The following is a 20,435-nucleotide window of genomic DNA, read 5'->3' on the forward strand; positions in this document are numbered from 1 at the left end:
CGGCACCATTTTTTGTTTAGCCACCATTTTGAATCATGCCCTTAACTGCGCATTCCCTCCTCGAGAAACAGGCTGTGGAAAGTTTAATTTCTAAAAGGTTAGGCCTTGCTATGCTAATGAATACACTGTTCTTATTAGTGCATGCCTTTCCCACTAGATAGAGGTCTTCGCTCGCCAGTCTAGCGGCAGGCACGGACAGAATGACCTTAGGTAGGAGATACAGTGTGCCCGTCCTCAGAATGGAAACCCATCCTACTTTACTTCTTTGTGTTAGCTGCACCTGCTTGAAAAATTCCATTATGGGCGGGACTTCCTTGGTTCTGAAATATACATAATGTATCGTTATGTTTGTGGAAGTCAGTCCTCTCTGCAGCACCCCTGAGCGACTGGGCAGATGGAGCTCCACTAGTGTATCTGAATAAATATACTTGGTTTGTATTCTCTACTGTCTGAGCGAATCTTCATTTGTATGGAAGGCTGAGAGGTGGTCGTGAGTGACCCGGGTGGCCCTAATCGGGTCATTTCCTTCAGCTCCCAATTAGACGATACACTTGTAAGATTTTGCGATGCATCTCCATTGCTAGCATATAGGAGAAATAGGCCTCACTGTAATGAGAACCGAACATTAGCAGTTTTACACTACCATGACATGTAAAACACAACAGTACATGTCCTACCTTTTAAATACACTGCACCGTGCCCATACGGCTACCTAGGGCCTACTTTGGGGACGCCTTGCATGTAATGAAAGGAACGGTTTGGGCCTGGCAAGTGGGTAAACTTACCAGGTAGACATGGCACTTTGAAACTACCCATACAGACACTGCAGTGGCAGGTTTGAGACATGGTTGCAGGGCTACTCATGTGGGTGGCACAATCTGTGCTGCAGGTTCACTAGCAGCATTTCCTTTACAGGCCCTGGGTACACTGGTTGCTCTGTACTGGGGACTTGCTAGTAAATCAAACAGACCAATCATGGGGAAACCAAATACCATTACATTTCAGAAAGGGAGCACTTGCACTTTAGCACTGATCAGCGGTGGTAAAGGGCCCAGAGTCTTAAAAGCAGCAACAACGGAATGCAGCACACAATCAAAAACAGGAGGTCAGATGCCATAAGACAGGGGAAAACTCCCCTAAAGATGCCAGTTCGAACACGTATTTTATATAAAAGTGTGCTTGTTTGTTATTAGGAAGAACAGAAAGCTTTTGTGATATACTGCAACAGTTTGTATCAGAAAAGATGTCAAATTCTGGTGGTTTAGGGAGGTAAGGAGGTGGCAGTGGGCTAAAATAGTTTCTACTGACTTTGACAAGTTCTCTGCTGTGACAGCAAGCTGTGTTAAATTATTCTTGAAGGGAGGAGGTCTTGATTATGACTTTTGTGGTCTTTTCGTTTGGTTTAGTAGCTTAAGAAAACAAATGCTAGAATATTTGTTCTTATATCCAGGTTTGTCAATGTGACGCAGGTGAGTCAGTGAGTATGAATACTCGTCTAGCACACACTAACATTTTTTAGATTTGCAGGTGGTAGAACGATGGCAAACGGGTGTTTTGGTATGCAAGACATGTTTTGTCAAAAAAGTGCATTAAGTAGTCACATATTTTGAGACTAGAAAGCCAATGTCAGATTTGACATATGTGATGGAAATTGATGGGAAGGAGCTGAAATGTTTGTCAGCAAAATTGTTGATATTGTAATATTTTTGCTGATCACTGAAGACCTTTTTCTTGAATTTTTAAAACCGATGAGATGAACAAACCGTGGTTTCTTATGTAAATCAGGTGTGATAGCAATTAGACCAATCATTATGATTGGTTCTGGCACATAATCATGTCATTGAGCAAACAAAGTTGACTGAAGTGTTTCCTGTGTTGCGTCCGAAATGTGTTCATGAAATCAGTATAAATAAGAATTGTAAATAAGATAGGGGCATGTACTTGATCAAAAACACTACAAATGTAATCACAGGGAAAGGTGTTTATTTGCTATCATGAAACCGAGTTGGTTGTATGTTGATTGATGTTACAGAACGGCAGTTAGAAGGAGGGGCAGTAAATCTACTGAAATGAGTGTTAAGATTGGGCTATGGGAGGGATGGATGGGCTTCCGGACAGATGAGGATTGGTGGGAAACCCTTATGGCCCCTGAGTAATCACCTTCTCAGCGAGGTTGGCTTAATACAGATTTATTTTCTTCAATGTGCGTACCTTACCCCTAGAACAGGGCGCCTACAGAGTCCCGACTGCCCACGCTGCTCAGATAAGCCCGCAGACTTTTACGATATGACATGGTCATGCAAGGTCATAGCGCGATACTGGAGACGAGAGGTTGAGGAACTGACTGAGGCACTGGGGTGGGAGGTTCCCCTTGCTCCCCGAACCTTAATCCTGGGTGGGATGGTGGGCACGGGAAGAACAAGAACTGACAAAGCCTTCTTAGGTATGGCCAGTATGGTGGCAAAGAGGGACATTGTCGCTAAGTGGAAAAGCTCCCAGCCACCCACGATCGCCCAATGGCGCTGGAGACTGGACTGGTGCGTGGCACAAGAGCAACCAGTCTATGAAACCCGGGGCTGCCCGAATAAACACAAGAAGATATGGAGCAAGTGGCTGGGTCTATTGAGCTAAGTACGAGCGGGGGCCTGGATGTGGGAGGTGGTCTCTGCTGTAATGTAATAAATGCAGTGAAAGGTAAATTACATGAATATGAATATGATGTCATAGATTCATGTGTTGACTGAGTGTACATCTTGTTGAAACCCAATAAAATTGAGGAGCAAAAAAAAAAAATATTGGGCCAAGATGAAAAGGAAACTAGGAGACCATCACATTCAGATAATGTTGGTCTCCGCATTAGAAAATGGAAGGTGCTATTTTAAGATGCCTCACAAACCACCCCCAGGTGTGTTTCGGAATAGCGGATACCATTGTATTTAGAAGACACAGTCCAAGCAGGATGAATAGGTGATGTAAGAACGTGTTTCTCTCTTGCTTTAAAAAGAATGGAGGCCTTTGATTTGTATGCCTTTGTAGCAGTAGTTCTGTTTGTTTTACCCTTCGACAGAATGGCACTCATTCCGCTTTTCATGCCAAATTTTCATGTGTTATCAACTATCAGAAACGGAAGCCTTGTGACTTAGTTTTGTACTCTCACCCTAAAAGTCTGTTACATTATTGTTATATCCTAAACCTCATATACTTTGAGGAGAGACTGACGCAGACCCTTGCTGTTTTAATTTCTACTGGGAGACTTTGTTTGCATTTTCCTTAAAGAGTAATCTCTAGGCATTTTATATAGCCGGAAAGTAGGTCAAAAGTTGCACCTTTGTTTTGTTATATTAGGCGAGTCTTGACAAGTCAACTATAGCACCTTAATGACCTCTCCTGTTAAGCTTGTGGTCATAGGCATCTAAATAGAGGTCCCAAAAAAATGAAATTGAGCAATTTAACTTGCCTTTTAGCTGCTGCCATGTTAACTATTTGGGACACCTCTGATGGTCATGGACATTTAAATATAGGTCCCAAAAATACATTTTAGCTTGCCTTCACTTTATATTTCATTATTTAATCGTTGATTTCACGTAATCTTAAGAGGCTCAGGCAACAAATAATCCATTCTTTCTTTTTGGAATCCTTTTTCATGTTGACCAGCACCACTAGCCACTTTTGGCATACAAAATTACTAGGGTTACGAGCAAGCAAATATCAGAGTAGCACTTATAGAGTAAATCATAGACTCAAGGCATTTGCGAAATAGTTTTATAAAATATATATTTGTTCAAAACCATGTCTGATATTATACAAAAATAAACACAAAATATTATGTAAAAAAAATAAGAGGTGTCAGGATGTAAACAAAAATCAGCAACGACAAAAAACAAATTAACATTCAATACAAGGTAACACATCAAAAATGTTGTGCGGGATCACACCCTGACACAAAAAAGCATAAAGCATCAATACATAGAAAACTGTGATTCCCTGTACTTTTTCAAAATCACACACTGTTTTACCACTAGGAGATACACTCCTATGGAGTAAAGCCTGTAAGTTCACACTATTATTGGACCGAGGAAGTAGTCACTTTCACCGCGCTCCCTACAACACTGTGCTTGCATTAAAATATGATTCGACATAAAAAGAGAAACAGTGAATCGCTCACACTTTAAGTAGCTCAACCCCAATAGTATGATATTAACACCCTTTATATGTGGCATAAGAATGTGACTTACATTTATAGTGATTTTAGGATTCATTTATTTTTTTGGTTTTTTTATTATGTAGATGCTGGTTCTTAATATCATTAAACAAATGGTACTTCAGTTGTTGTAAATATGTTGTTTTCCCTAGTGTTCTCCAGCCTTGATTTACAATTCCTGTGTCTTACTTTCAACTAATGTACAATTTAATGCTGAATTCAAACCTATGGAAAAAGCTTTGTGAATTAGGCTAAAAACAAAATAGCTTTCTTAAGTAATTCCCTCTGAGGGTTTGTAATTATAATTGATTGGAAGTTGTTTTGTATTTTTTATGTAAAGCAATTGATCAGAACGAGATAGTAAAATCTTATATAGATTATTCTGTCACACTCTGATAAGCATAATAGTTGGTAAGAGTTTAGGATGACGCGCAAATTGATTAAAAATTATTTTTCTTCATTTTACATATGTGTGATTTTAGGGGGCATTTTTGTCCAAAACGAAAGTGGGGATTGTGCTGCAGCTATATGAGGTCAACTGAACATTTTAATGAGGTTGTTGTGCAGTTAAGATCGGAGCATGTACACCAACAATGGGCACAGCTCAAAAGACACCACTGGTCACTTTGTGCAGCGGGTCACATGTGGAAAGGAGAATTTGATGGATACCGGAAAGAATCGTGTTTAAGCAAGAGAAAACAACCACAGTAAAACAGACAATTAGGAATAGAAATTTGAAAAAAAGCAGAATAGCAGTGGAAAAAATGATGTACCTTAGAAAGTGATTTTGTTGCATATTTTTGAATTAATAGAAAGGTTTCTTTTTAGGTCTCGCCTGAGCCAGTGCATGCGCTGCTCTGGCAAGACATTTAGTAAGTGGGCTTTTAAAAGTCCGACCATTCGCTTTTGCTGGCCTCAAGCTTGTGGTTACATGCGCGGTTAAGCGCAGAGCCGCCATCTGGCTTTCTGTCATGGCTCATTAAGCCTTACAACCCTTACAGCGCACGAATCACTTTTATTTCTATGCTCCTCCACCCCCTGCTCTCTGCTCTCACTAACCCCTCCCTTCTCCCCCTCCCTCCTCTTCAGTTACCGGGCTACAGCTTGTTCTCTTTCCTTCTATGCTCCTCCACCCCCTGCTCTCTGCTCTCACTACACCCTCCCTTCTACTGCCCCCTCCCCTCCCTCCTTGTCAGTTACCGGGCTACAGCTTGTTCTCTTTCCTTCTACCTTTTCTGCTTTTTTAAAATGTATTTACCCAGGTGTTTTAGCGCTTCTTTAAGTGGCTATGTGCATGTGTGCCTTTATTTTTTGCTCTCTGCTTGACCATTACTGAGAGCATAGCTGGAAATAAGCATTTAGCTGCCGGCATCCGTGATATTGCTGCAGCATCCGTGACAGAGTGGTTTTACGTTTCCTACAAACCGACTGAAGCTCTCACTGCTGCTGCTCTTATAGTGCTGTTTTCTACGTTTTACCAATACGCTTTCTCAATACAAAAGTCTTAAACCAATGATTTTAGTTCGTAACCTCTGAGGGGCTCCTTAACCCTTTTGTAAACGTGGTCCTCCACCAATCTGTGACCTAGTCTGTAGGCTTCCAGCCATTCGCAAGCTCTGGCAAGTGGAAGTTGAACCACTGGACCTTGGCTCAAAGCATCAGGGAAAGGATGTTCGTCTGAGAAATTAAACATGCTTCCCGACGAGAAATCGGTTTTATAAACTACTTAAAAGACGCAGATTGAATATAGTGGAATACGACACCTATTTGCTCATCACGTCCCAGTAGAGTCAGATTTTTATTATTTTCCACTATAATCCACAATACTAAAAACAGTGCACAGAACATGCTGAATAGCTGGGTATCTATGTGCTTAACGTGGCACGGACCTCAAAGAAAAACCATACCCAAAATACGAACGCACACTTCACATACAAAAGCAACACTCCGCACCACCACAGTGTCACTCAGGGACACAACAGTATCACTCACCTTCAAAACAGCATCACTCAGCACTACCACAGCATCACTATGCGCTACCACAGCATCTCTCAGTACCATCACAGCATCACTATGCACTATCACAGCATCACTCAGCGCCACCACAGCATCACTCAGCACCACCACATCATCACTCAACGCCACCACATCATCACTCAACACCACCACAGCATCACTCAGCACCACCACAGCATCACTCAGCACCACCACAGCATCAATCAAATCCACCACCACATCATCCGTCAGCACCACCACATCATCCGTCAGCACCACCACATCATCCGTCAGCACCACCACATCATCCGTCAGCACCACCACATCATCCGTCAGCGCCACCACAGCATCATTCAGCACCACCACAGCATCACTCAGCACCACAACAGCATCACTCAGGGCCACCACAGTATCACTCACCTTCAAAACAGCATCACTCAGCACGACCACAGCATCACTATGCGCTACCACAGCATCTCTCAGTACCACCACAGCATCACTATGCACTATCACAGCATCACACAGCACCACCACAACATCACTCAACGCCACCACATCATCACTCAGCACCACCACATTATCACTCAGCACCACCACAACATCACTCGGCACCACCACAACATCACTCAGCACAACCACAACATCACTCAGGGGCACCACAACATCACTCAGCGCCACCACAACATCACTCAGCCCAACTACAGCAACACTCAGCACCAACACAGCGTCACTCAAGCACACTACAATATCGCTCAGGGCCACAAGAGCATCACTCAGCGCCACCACATCATCACTCTCGGCCAGCACAGGATCACTCAACACCACCACAGCATCACTCAGCACCACCACAGCATCACTCAGCACCACCACCACAGCATCACTCAGCACCACCACCACATCATCACTCAGCACCACCACCACATCATCATTCAGCACCACCACATCATCACTCAGCAGCATCACTCAGGGCCACCACAGGATCACTCACCTTCACCATTGCATCACTCAGCACCACAGCATCAATCAGCATCACGGCCGCATCAGTCTGCACCACTACAGCATCACTCAGGGCCACCACTCCATCACTCAGGGCCAGCACAGCTTCACTCAACAACACCACAGCATCACTCAGCACCACCACAGCATCACTCAGGGCCACCACAGTATCACTCACCTTCAACACAGCATCAGTCAGCACCACCACAGCACCACTCAGCACCACCACAGCATCACTCAGGACCACCACAGCATCACTCAGCACCACCACAGCATCACTCAGCACCACCACATCATCACTCAGCACCACCACAGCATCACTCAGGGCCACCACAGGATCACTCACCTTCACCATTGCATCACTCAGCACCACATCATCACTCAGCACCACCACCACATTATCACTCAGCACCACCACATCATCACTCAGCAGCATCACTCAGGGCCACCACAGGATCACTCACCTTCACCATTGCATCACTCAGCACCACAGCATCAATCAGCATCACGGCCGCATCAGTCTGCACCACTACAGCATCACTCAGGGCCACCACTCCATCACTCAGGGCCAGCACAGCTTCACTCAACGCCACCACAGCATAGCTCAGGGCTAGCACATCATCACTCAACAACACCACAGCATCACTCAGCACCACCACAGCATCACTCAGGGCCACCACAGTATCACTCACCTTCAACACAGCATCAGTCAGCACCACCACAGCATCAATCAGCAACACCACATCATCACACAGCACCATCACAGCATCACTCAGCACCACCACAGCATCACTCACCTTCACCACATCATCACTCAGCACCATCACAGCATCACTCAACACCACCACAGCATCACTCACCTTCACCATTGCATCACTCAGCACCACAGCATCACAACCGCATCAGTCTGCACCACTACAGCATCATTCAGGGCCACCACTCAGGGCCAGCACAGCTTCGCTCAAAGCCACCACAGCATAGCTCATGGCTAGCACATCATCACTCAACAACACCACAGCATCACTCAGTGCTTCTTACACTTTTTAATTACAACTTCTCAGCATACTGCACAGCAGCCACACATCTCTACAGCACAGCTTAAGAAACATTGTTAAAGTCAATAGCTCTACCTAAACACTTATAAGGCCACCCCAATGCATAGCCAATAGGTGACGCCTTTGGGACATTATAAATGTTTAGTTATCCAGCACAATATCATACATTAAACAACATCAGGTATTGCATGGCTATTCACTTATAAGGTCCCAAAAGCGAGACCTATTGGCTATGCCAATGCTTGTTGATTCAGCCATTTGGTGCCATTGTTGGTTAAAAACCAGTGCTGCACTTCGTGCTGTAACCAAAATCGTTTCTGTGTATTGGCAGGGCTTTCCTTCGAGTCAAGTAACCTCAATCAGCAGTCAGGGTCGAACTGGGACAGAAAATAGGCCCAGGAACCAATATAAAAGGGGCCCCCACTATTGAATCAGATAGCTAAAAAAGTGACCCACAGTTTGCAAACCGGTAAAGTTTGGATCTGGTAAAGCCACACTGTATAGGTGTCTGATAATTTATGGAAGGCTGCATGCGTTTGTTGCAAGCAATGTTTCTGGCAATATCAGCGAAAACAACCACCAAAGGTCCAAACACTGACCTGTCAAACTACCCCTTCTGGCACTTCCTGGTTGCCAAATAGGCCGCCAGCCCGACCTTGTCAGCAGCTCGTGCTTTTATTTATATCAGTAGAACATATGCTGCTGGAATTATTTGTCTTTAACGCCTATGAAAACTCCCTGTGACAATGCATAGCATGCACCTGCCCTCATTGGTTTGAAAATGCCACCGATTAGTCAGCATAGGCTGTTTGTAGGGACAGCTACCTAAATATTACGTTCGTTAATTATTAGTTGGACAGAATTCCACAGATCTATAAAATTCAGTCGAAATTTTAATAGACGGAAATGGAATGTTATTCTTGCAATAGTTAAAAAAAATCTGCTTAAAATGTTTGCAATACGATAATGAAATAAGCATCTTGTCAATCTGTATGTATGTGTTTTTTTCCATGTAGGGAGAACGCATTACCTTCTGTGAGGACAGTTTTGTAAAGCATCGCTCCAGCGCTACCAAACAGTTCCTAGAAACTGCTGTGAACCTCCAGCTTTTTAAACAGGTAAAATGGTACATTATGATATACATTTATGTGTCGCTGTCCTCCTGTTAGTTATGCATATCATTAATGAAATGTTAAACTGTTATATTAGTATGGGTGGAAGAAAGATTTCAGTGGACTATAATTAATGTTAATCACTTAATAAAGAATGGACTTCATTTAAAAAATGGATTTTAAAGCATGTGAGTAATCCTTCACAGATGGTACATACCAAGGGTAAATATTTTCATTACACATTATAGTGATCTTTTTGCGAATAAATAAAAAAGGCATTGCTTTCTTTCTTAGAACTTGTTCAAGAGCCTGCACTGACTAACGTTGTTAACAGATCGACTGATGAAATGCCTTTATAAGAATGTGTCCTACTTGGACTTAAATACATTGATATGAGCTCTAAATACTGCCTTAGATGGAGCCTATCTCTTAGCATCACTCTTCACTCTTTAAAAGATTTAACGTCATAGATGCCAGCTTTATCTGGCCATGTTTTAGCTCTAAATCTCTCTGCTCTAGCATGTACTTCCTAACAGCTGGTATAACTCATTTTTAAAGGGATCCAAGACCACGGGGGAGAGTGGCGGACCCCAACCGCTCGAGTCGCTGGCTATAGAAAAAGACTTGCATCCCTCTAGGTCATCTCTTGGCCTTTTTGAATTGCATTAAATTCCATGATACCAGTTTAGGTTTGCGGTGTCAAGAGTTCGACACACAAATATGTTTGAAAGGTTCTGGATAAAGTCAGGTGAAATTGTATGGTGGTTGTTCTAGCCATGCTGCCAATCTCCCTGCCTCAGTTTGTTACTATGCATTCACTTATAACATATTGTACGTGAACACCCTCTGATACTTTCTTATCTGGTGCGCTTGAAAATGACCTATTAGGAACCCCCAAGTTGGCAGTAGTGTATTGGACACTCCACCAAATGTTATGAAAGTTGTCTGGTAGCCTTTTCTGTGATTTATAATATACTGAAAACACTCTGCCTGCCATTATATTGATGTAGGGTTTCCCTAACTTCTTACGCTGAATGAGTACAAATTAAATACCCTGAGGGTGACAGCAAGTAAGATAGGTTCCATGTAACCTCTAACTGTCTTACCATTCTCTTGCTGGCAGGTTGGTCTGTAGGGGAGTCAGATCTCTCTGGCCCCTGTCTTAAGCTCAGGGGTGCGATGGGCAGTGATTTAAAGGAACCCTTCCACTTGTGTCTGATTGGTGCTCTAACCCAATTCCTTTTTACTCATGTTTAAGGACCTAATGGGTTAGTGGCTCCCACCACCCAGCCCCAATGCCACTTTTTCAGCTACCGCACCCAAACCACAAGTAAATTCACTGCAGTGTGATCAGTTCATCTCATCAGGTCCCCTCTGGTTGTTTGAAAGTCCATTCTGACCATTTATGCTTGGGTGCATAAATTATGCACCGAGTAGACACAAAGATAGTCAGCTCATCTATGCAAACTAGGCCTTGTATTTCTACTTGATAGTTGTAAGAGTTCAGTGTATTTTGCCATTAGAATAAACAGGCTACGCCTTATCCCCTATTTCCTTGGGCATGTTCCAATGGTATTCAGATACCTCTGCTACTTTGGCAAATAGTGCATTGTCTTGACTATGCAATTGTGTGGTATTAGTAAAAATGGAATTTTTGCTCTTCACGTTTATCTCTATTTGTAAATGTGATGAGAAGCATTGGACACAATTTAGAACACAGTGAACTTCCTAATTCTTACTTCTCTACAGTTATAGGCATGTAATATTAAATACTCTAAAACCCTAGTATATGGTTTTCCAAAAAGTAATCTTTCTAATGGTAAAAATGCCTACATGGTGACAAATACCTGTAAACATCTACTGCCAGGAAATTACGATCTAAAGATTAAAATGTTGTGTTGTTCTCATTGTGTTTGGAGAGAAACAAAATTAGTTAACTTGGAGCAAGAATTGTGGAAGTAGTCCAGAGGAATTATGTGGGTCAGGAGGGTAGTGAGCACAGTTTGTGGAAAGGAGCAAAAGAGCAGTGATGAATGCTCGGCAACAGTGGGCGGGAAAGGAGCATCGACATATATGCAGAAGGTATGCTTACATTGCCATTTCAGCATGCATCCTAATGGCAAGAGGTGCGAGGGGGCAGTAGATGGACGTGCCCTAGTTATCAAAACTCCAGTGGCAAGTCTTCTGTCTGTGGGATTCTTCTTCAACATTGTCTAGAAACCATCTGACCAATACCTAATGGTAGATACATATCTGCATATATTTGTGTCTATATCTCGAGGGATAACTGTCTTTTTACGGCTGAAAATACAAGGCATCATGTGCATGTGTTCTTTTTCTGATCAGCTATGTGGATTTCGCTCCAGTGGACTGAAAATCTAATAGCCCATCGTTGGGTGGCTCTCCATGAAAAGTTCTGAAAACAACCACTTGTGTGTCAAGAATGGGCCCTAATAATTTGATCTCCCTGAAGTTTGCTGTGTTTGCTCCAGTAGTTCTAGTACCAACCTCAGTTATCCCTCTTTGCAGTATTTACTGTTGGTCCAGTATGTGCTGTAACTCCTCTACGGGATTACTGAATCTGATATCCATGCTGACATCAACACATTACCATTGACTGCGTTAATTTGACATTGTGAAATTGGCAACATAATATCTCCCTTTTGTGATTTGGGAGCCATGTTTTGCTTTTGTCTGGTTTTGGTCCAGGTTACTGACCCTGAGATCAAACATGTAGTTATAACTTTCATTTTGCATAAGGGTATTGAATAAATAAGACACGGTGTAAACATACTCTAGCATTCTGGATACTTTTTTGTTATTTTTTTAAATTCTTTTTATTGAGATTTGTCAAGCAAAAACAGCGTATAACCGAGACACGGTCAGCACGCACAGTACAATGTGTCCAGAAATGTACATCAATTTCAACTGTACTGCACACATCCCAGAATGGGGGAGGGGTGATCAGGGGATTAAAGGGAAACTGCCACTCACCTAAGGAAAAAATAATCCACCTGTGGTGGAGACATCCACCCTTCACTGCAGCAGTCATAGTGCACGGGCACCCCACTTAGTGGCTAAATTGTCTTGACTCATACCCAAGGTGCGGGGGGGTGCTTCTCGAGCATTCTCTACTGAGCTTGTGGCAGAGCTGACACAGTCATTCCCTTCCAGTGCACTCAAGTACAGCTCTAATGGGGACCATATATTGCTGTGGTGGGATCTGGCGGGCATCAATTCCCAATAGGCAGTCAGTTGTTCCTGGCAGTAGGCCCCATCTGGTAGCCACCCATCCCTTCTAGGCATCTGGTGTGACCTCCTTAACGTATCCTAAAAGCGCAACTCTCGGTGAACGCTCGAGGGCATACCCTATGATTCTGTCAATATCATCCAATGCAGTTTTCCAGAAGTGCTGCATGCCAGGGCAGTCCCACGCCAAATGCAAAAGATCGGCGCATGGTGCAGAGCACGCATTTCACATCGTCAACCAGACATATCCGGTACATCCTTTCTGGAGTGTGGTAGAGACTATGCAGATATTTGAAATGAACTACACACATCCTATAGTTGGAGGGACAGGGCGATAGATTGAGCACAACAATATCTCCACTGCTCTTCAGTGAGGTGAGCCACAAGATCCACAGCCCACGCCTGCCGAGCACTGGACACCCGCACCAGCGCAGTTTCCTGCATTCCCACATAGAGCCTTATGGCCTGCTTGCATGGAGATGTGCATATAAGAGTCACCTCGAGTACTTGAAACGTGGGAGGGGCTGCCGGGAAGGAGTCATGAACTGCCTGCACGGTGGCTCGTACCTTATAGTAGGCGGATGTGTCCAGGAGTAACTGCAGTTCCCTGTAGGGCCTGTCGTGGGCGTTAAAGGTGTCCGCTGGGCACACAGTCACAAGAACCCCAACTATAGCCAACGCAGCTGACTACGGGTACCAGTGTCAAGAGTAATAGGGATTGATAGGTAGCCGATAAGTGGTACTGAAGGGGCAAATAAACATTTCAACCACGCCCTCCGCCTCAGCTCACTCCACGCCCACACCTTGCAGGCCACAGTATCAATCTGTTCGGGTGCCTTGTGTGGCTGGAATTGTGTAGGGTAAAGTTAGTAGTGTGCAAATTATGCCTGCCTGCTGAAATAATACAAGTCCATATCTTGTGATCCCAGCCTGCTCAAAGGGGAGTGTCATTATCTTGACAGGAGCTTTCATCAGCTCTCCCAGTCAGGACATCAGCCTACCATAGTGAGCTCTCCACAGCTTGTCTAGATCACGGCTCAATTAGATCCGCAAGTATTGGACTGGCTCTCGCGCCCACTGCAGTGGGATCTCAGAATTGAATTCCCTGGTCTCAGCAATCAACGGGAATATAATTGATTTATCCCAATTGATCTTGATACCCGTTATACCACCAAACCTAATAAACTCTCTTATGAGCAGGTCCAAGTTATCCTGTGGATCCCTAACATACAGAGTAACATTATCTGCTTACATGGATACTAGGACTCTACAGGGTGTAATCGCCAGGACGCGGTTCGAGTGGTGTTGTCTCAGTAGAGCGGCCTATGGGTCCATTGTGATGGTGAGTAATATGGGCAACGGGATATCCTTGTCGGGTGCCCCTCAATATTGTATACATGGCAGTTATCTTTACATTAATCCGTAGTCTAGCGACTGTCTGCTCGTATAGGAGGCCGATTAGTCTGATAAACCTATGACTCACTCCAAGGCGAGACAATAGTGTAACAAGGTAAGGTCATTTGATCAAATCAAATGCCATTGTGGCATCCAATAAGACTGCTGCTCCGCTGAGTCTGGGGCAAAAAGTTTGTACTAGGGTGAAAAAGATGAACAAGTTGTGGGCAATTGACCGAATAAGTACAAACCCAGACTGGTTTGCGTATGCTAAAATCGGTAAAAACAGGAGTAGTCACAAGGCAATGCGTTTTGTGAGGATTTTATTATCTGTATTAATCATGGATAGTGGTCTGTATGATTCACAGCGCTGGTGGTCTTTGCCTGATTTTAATATAGTCACAATCAAAGCATCTCTGAATGAGGGGGGTAGTATACCATTAGACAGGAATTCCTCGTACATTTTGAGGAGGTGTGGTGCCAGGATCTGGGCATACTGTTTGTGGAAGGCGGTGGTGAGGCCAACCAGGCCAAGGGCCTTGTCACCAGGAAGCACATTAATAACCTGAATGACCTCCTCCACGGTAAAGGGCTCGTCAAGGAAATGCCGGTGACCTTCCTCGAGCCAGAGTAGTTGCAGAGAGCCCAAATAAGAGGTAAGGTCCAGCAAGGGGGGTTGGGGGGGCAGGGTCTGCATGGACATATGCAATTCAGAGAAGAAGGCAGTCATTTGTGCTGTATAGCCTCTACTCCAATGTGCGCATTTTTCTGGTCATTCGTTTATTCAGCTATGCAATCACTAGGCCGGGGTTTGTGCTAAAGGTTAGCCAAGGTCTTACCCAGCCTATCACCCTCTCTATAGCGCTGAGCATGGGCCTCTTTTTCAAAACAGTGGGGTTCTCTTTACGCCACTTTGTCATACTCTGTGAGTTATCCACGAACAGCTGCTAGTGTGGATTCATTGCATGTCACAAAATAGTGGCGTTCCGGAGCATGGATCTCCACTTCTAGCCTCGTCAGCTCCCCACGCAATGCCCGCAGTACGCCAGCTTACTTTGCTATGCAAACCCCCCGGATCACCAACTTGAAGGCCTCCCAAAGGGTAGATAGAGATTATACCATTTTCGCATTATGCTCAAAATATTATACAGTTGGATTTCCCTACGAAACACCTGATCTCGAAGAGCTCCAGGCGTTAGGCACCACGTAAAAGCACGTGTTATGTGGTCTTTGGGGGTCATCTCCAACAGGGCCGGGCACAATCTGATAATGCCTGCGGGAGGTGTATGATGTTTGAGGTCCATGCATCTATCTCTCTTGTCACTAGCCAATAATCAATTCTCGACCAAGTGGTGTGTGTGGGTGATATGCATGTATCTTCTGTGATTCCCGTGTTGCAAGAATGTTAGCGGTTGGTGAGATCATTGTGAGACATTATGACTTGCAATTGAACCACAGCATTCGGGAGCAGGGGCCAGGAGTCACTAGACCTGTCCGTACTTGCATCCAAAACCACATTAAAGTCCCCCTCCCCAGAGGAGTGCCCAGGGCCCAAGTGTCCCTTCTAGTCTCCAATAATCCGTAAAAAGTGGGAGTCATCAACGTTTGAGCATATATGGATAAGAGCCTTAAGGGGTGGCCGTGCAGCATGCCAGACAGCATTACATACCAGCCTTGTCGATCGCATAGGACTTGATGCATGTGCCAGGGCACCCCCTTGCTGATCAGAACTGCCACCCCACATACATAATTAGTGCGCCACATTCCGCTCACAAATCTAACCTGCCCACAGACACACCAGAGTGCCTTCTGTAAGGTGTAACTCCTGTAGGAAACAGATGTCTATGCCATGTCACTGTAAATATGCCAGGGCATGTCGCGCCTTGCACCAGTCATTGAGCCCGCTTCTGTTTCAGGTCACGCATTTAATTGACGGCATACATAGCTGTATATAAGATGTGAGATGCCGATAGTGCATGCAAGGGTCGCCAGTCTAAGAATCAGACATCATTTTGCTGAGTAGCAACAGAGGGTAAGGAACATCCAATCATATTGGAAACAAAATGCTTCTTGCATCAACATTACCCCAACATACAATCTACCACCCACTTTGACCTCACCAGTTGGACAAAATGTTACCACCCCACCCATCATTTTGCACCCAGATTACATTCAACTGAAATCATCCTGGGGGCACGTACCAGAATCCCACTACTCTACCAGCTAGGTTGGAGCTGGGTGACCGGAGTAGGAAAGAAACAAAGGGGCCAAAGCCAGCCCGAGCAGATCGCTTAATGTGTCCATAGTTCACATCACTGCTACCAGTACTCCAACTATCTGCATTTGTACGTCTCATAGTTCAGGGAAGAGTCTGTGAGGAGAGCATTGCTACCAACTGTCTGGCGAATCATCCACAGTCCAATGCTTATATAGTTGACTCCACCTCAATCATTAACTCTAAGATGCCCCCCTCCCGGGTTCGATGGCGGAGAACCTGCCTCCTTCACTGGGATGCTCCTGACAAATTTGCCAGACGCCTGCAGGTCTGTGAAATAATGCGTTTTCCCAGAATAATTTATTCAGAGCTTTGCGGGATATATTGGAGAGTATTTGGCATCCGTTTTCTGCAGCGAGTGTTTGGTAGGAAGACAACCGTGCCTTGCTGCCTGTGTCATAGAGTGCAGTGGTGTAGAATACAGTGGTGTAGAGGTTTAGAGTTGAGTCACATAGAGTGGTGGAAAGTATAGTGGCATAGGGTATAGTGGCATAGAGTGGCGTGGTATAGAGTACAAATGTGCAGAATAGAGTGACGTAGAGTTCAAAGGCAGAGAGTGCAGTGTTGCATAGTGGAGTGCAGTGGTGTAGAGTAAAGTAGCATAGAGAGCAGTGACATAAACTACACTAGTGCAGTGGCATGTAGAGTAGCGTAGCATAGAGTGGTTGGTGCAGAGTGGAGTGGGGTAGAGTGCAGTAAAGTGGCGTAGAGTGCATTCTTGAAGAGTAGATTGTTTCAGAGTAGAGTGTAGTGCTGAAGGGTAGAGTGAAGGGTGTAGAGTGGAGTGGTACAGAGTAAAGTGCATTGGCTTAGAGCGTATTGGCATAGCGTGCAGTGGCGTACAGTGCAGTGTTGTAGAGTGGCGTAAAGTGGGAGTTGTGTAGAATAGAGTGGAGTGACCTGGACTGCAGTGGTGTGCAGTGGAGTAGAGTGTTGTGGCGCAGAGTGCAGTGGCGTGGTTTAAAATGGAGTGGTGCAGAGTACAGTGCAATTGCGTGGAGTGGTGCAGAGCAGAGTGCAGTGGCGTAGAGTGGAGTATTTTGTGTATGGTAGTACACTGCCATTACAGACAGCAAATTTTTACTTGAAATGACCATTACATTTGCACAGACATAAAAGTTTACTTATACAAACAATACATCACACCAAAGAAAGTGTGGAAATGGCATCAACTAGTGTATTGCTTTGTTTTGATCATATCAAAGTTTTTGTTTGCAACTTTCATCAGAATTAACAAAAAATGTGCTTAATTTATGCTTTACTAATTCTGATCAATTCTGAAATACTTGCACAGTTCATTTAAATGTTTTTGTGTGCTAGAAGAACCCCTTTCCTCTACCCCCAGAAGCCAGCACGGTTGTTGCATAAATCCTCTCACTTTGAAGTCAGAGAAAGAAAAGTAAACACCAAGCTACTTCAGAAGACAGAGCGTGACATTTGACCTCTATCTTTGAATGCACAGCAAATGTGACAAGACAAGAACAAGATTTACTGGCCACTTTACAGAAAGTAGCACTTGTGGAAGAATGCAAGGAGAGGTTGTGTTGAAAGGCTTTGCTCCTTGGAAGGAATGAACTGAACCTGGACAGCCTAAAACAAATAAAGCCAGCAAATAGGCAGAAAATGTGAGTTACAAACCACAAAGCCAATGGTAAGCAACTGGCAGAATGGATTCCCAGGGAAACTTTCTGAATGTCCCCAAGATGTCTTTAACAAACCAGACAACTGCAAAGGAAGGCATTGGCCATCCATATTGAGTGGACTAGTTCTTGACGGCCTTGTGCAATAATGGTCAATGACAGTACTCACCAAGCAAACTGTCCAGGAACCAATGGCTGTCCTGGCTCAGGGAAAAGATCTTGCATTTGGTGGTGTTTCATAGTGTCTGCATGAATGATGTGTAGAGAGAAGAGTTAGTGTATCGATATGCATGAGTATTGATCTGTGTGCCTGTTTTTCTTTCTTTATTATTACAATGTTATCCCATGGTTCATGTAAATCTGCTTAGCTTCATTTTTTTTTTTTTTTTAAATATGCTTCTCATATATGCCTTATTAATTATTTTACTAATGATATAAAAGTTTTCTTGGTGTTTTTTGGTATCTGGATAGCGATCACCTCCCCATTAGCTAAAATTGTCAAAGCCTTTGGCTTTGTAATGTTCTGCATAAACACTTATTGTTAATGATTAGTGATAGCCAGTTGGGTGATGTGCACCTATGCCTTTAAGTTAACATGTGTAGCATTAGCTTAGAAGAATGTTAAAATGCCATCTCCTGTGAGATAAAATAGCATAGTTCTTCAGCGTCATGAACACTAGTCATTCGTCGAAATAAATGTAGATGCCCATGCTTCTTGGACTGCATTCACATAGATGTATGATTAAGGGACTTTGCTGAAACATAATTGAAGCTTTCAGTGCCAGACTGGGAAGAAATAGCATTTACTCACAAAAGGGCAACAGGGCGAAAGAAAAATAGCAGAATCCCGAAAGGACACCATTTCATTATCCTACCTAAGTATCCAACGATATTGGGGTAGATGCATTACTCACTGAGTCGTGAAATGCTTCATCATTGGCGCCTATCCACACCCTGGTAGGGTAATACCACCAGGGAGGACTCAACCAAAAGAATTGGAGTTCTTATATTAAATGTTTTTCTGGATAATGCAGGGATCTAGATAGAAGAAAGTTGAAAAATTCCTTGCGGTATACAATAGCAGCCAGCCCTGTCTTATTTTGTCCGCTGAACCTTCATACTGCATGGAGCAAGCGAGACTCCCCATCGGAAGTGCAATATTTGGGAGATCTCCTCTCAAGAATTTAAAAAAAAATTGCAAATATGGCGCATTTTACAAACCTATTTTAATTATAGAACCTTGTCCAGTCATTGAATGGATGGATGAATGGATACTGGTGATAGGGCTGCATGGCTTAATGAATGAATAGTGGGATTGTGAGGCATGTGTGAATGAATTAATTCAAGGATGGATGACAATGAATAAATACTTTAGCAAAGTGGAGCAAATAACTAATGTACTGAGCAAGGGCGGGTGTTCTGGCTTAAATTTTAGCTGTGGCATTAAAACATCACCCTCCCCAAACACTGCCACCACCAATCCTTATGAAACATGCATAGCCTGGATTTTTTTACCACAGTGCACTGATTCTGATTTAGCGCCTCAAAACAATTTAACACAAAGCATTAAGCTTTGATCTAAAACAGGAGTGAGAAAGTGATAACTATATAGTAGCTGAATTTTACAACATGAAACCAGGAAACATAAAATAAATTCACAGTTCCTCCTCCTTCATCATCAGATGAGAGCATCTTGAATACATCAGTTCGGGGTGTGTGCTGCACAAAAGCATAATCTACAATGTTACTTAATAGTAACACTATAGGCTACGTATAGGGGGCAAAAGACAATTGACTTTCCTCTTGGATCACGAATAGCATCATCATCAGGGCAGTGGTGGTGGAGGTATGCATGTGTCCATGTTCATCATTAGAATCTATCACGTTTAACAATTGTCACTCAATGCAAAGTGTAATCTAATATACTAAACTCAAAAGCATTGCAACGATCACATTATGAAGAAAGATAATGCTTTGAATTGTGAAGATTCTTTATCATATATGTACTGGACTCTCTGAGCCAAGCAACAGCAGACACCTCACCCCCTTCCACCTTAAATCCCTGAAGACCAGTGCTGATTGCGGTGACCCTGCAGGAGAAAGGAACCACCCAAATGCAAAACAAATATTCTGACTGGGCACGCTTTAAAACCATTGGTTGTTCATTCTTTAATTTAAAGCCCTGCAGGCAGTAAATGTGGTCTGCCTGGGACGCCAGCACCAAAACCAACCCCCACTAGCAGTAAACCTGACCACCATCCTGCCAGCCCATCAGGAAAACACCTAGTGCCCTGTAGAATCAGTCCAGGCCTGGGAGTTTCCCTGCGCCTGAGTAAGGACATCCTTCTGCCATCACTGTGACAGATGCAGGCTGGTTTGAGGTCCCATGGAATGCCACCAGAAGTGGGTTGCCAGCATATAAAGCTTATTCTTAGAGTGCAAAAGAGGGTCTTCACTAGCTTGTTTATAAGAGGAATTAAGAGGTGGCATACATTTTTATAGTCATACTTGTGAAAT

General features: G+C 43.8%; 1 protein-coding gene across 2 annotated transcripts in view; it reads left to right on the forward strand.

The window, feature by feature from the left end:
* DENND1B (DENN domain containing 1B) overlaps nucleotides 1-20,435 on the forward strand; it is a 1,072,082-nt gene that overhangs the window by 844,959 nt on the left and 206,688 nt on the right. For both annotated transcript variants that reach the window (XM_085601836.1, XM_085601835.1), the window contains one exon: nucleotides 9,264-9,365. In XM_085601836.1, coding sequence (XP_085457962.1) covers nucleotides 9,264-9,365 — 102 coding nt within the window. The remainder of the gene's footprint in view (nucleotides 1-9,263; nucleotides 9,366-20,435) is intronic.

The sequence above is a fragment of the Triturus cristatus genome, chromosome 4_2 (genome assembly GCF_964204655.1).
Source record: "Triturus cristatus chromosome 4_2, aTriCri1.1, whole genome shotgun sequence".
Classification (NCBI taxonomy): domain Eukaryota; kingdom Metazoa; phylum Chordata; class Amphibia; order Caudata; family Salamandridae; genus Triturus; species Triturus cristatus.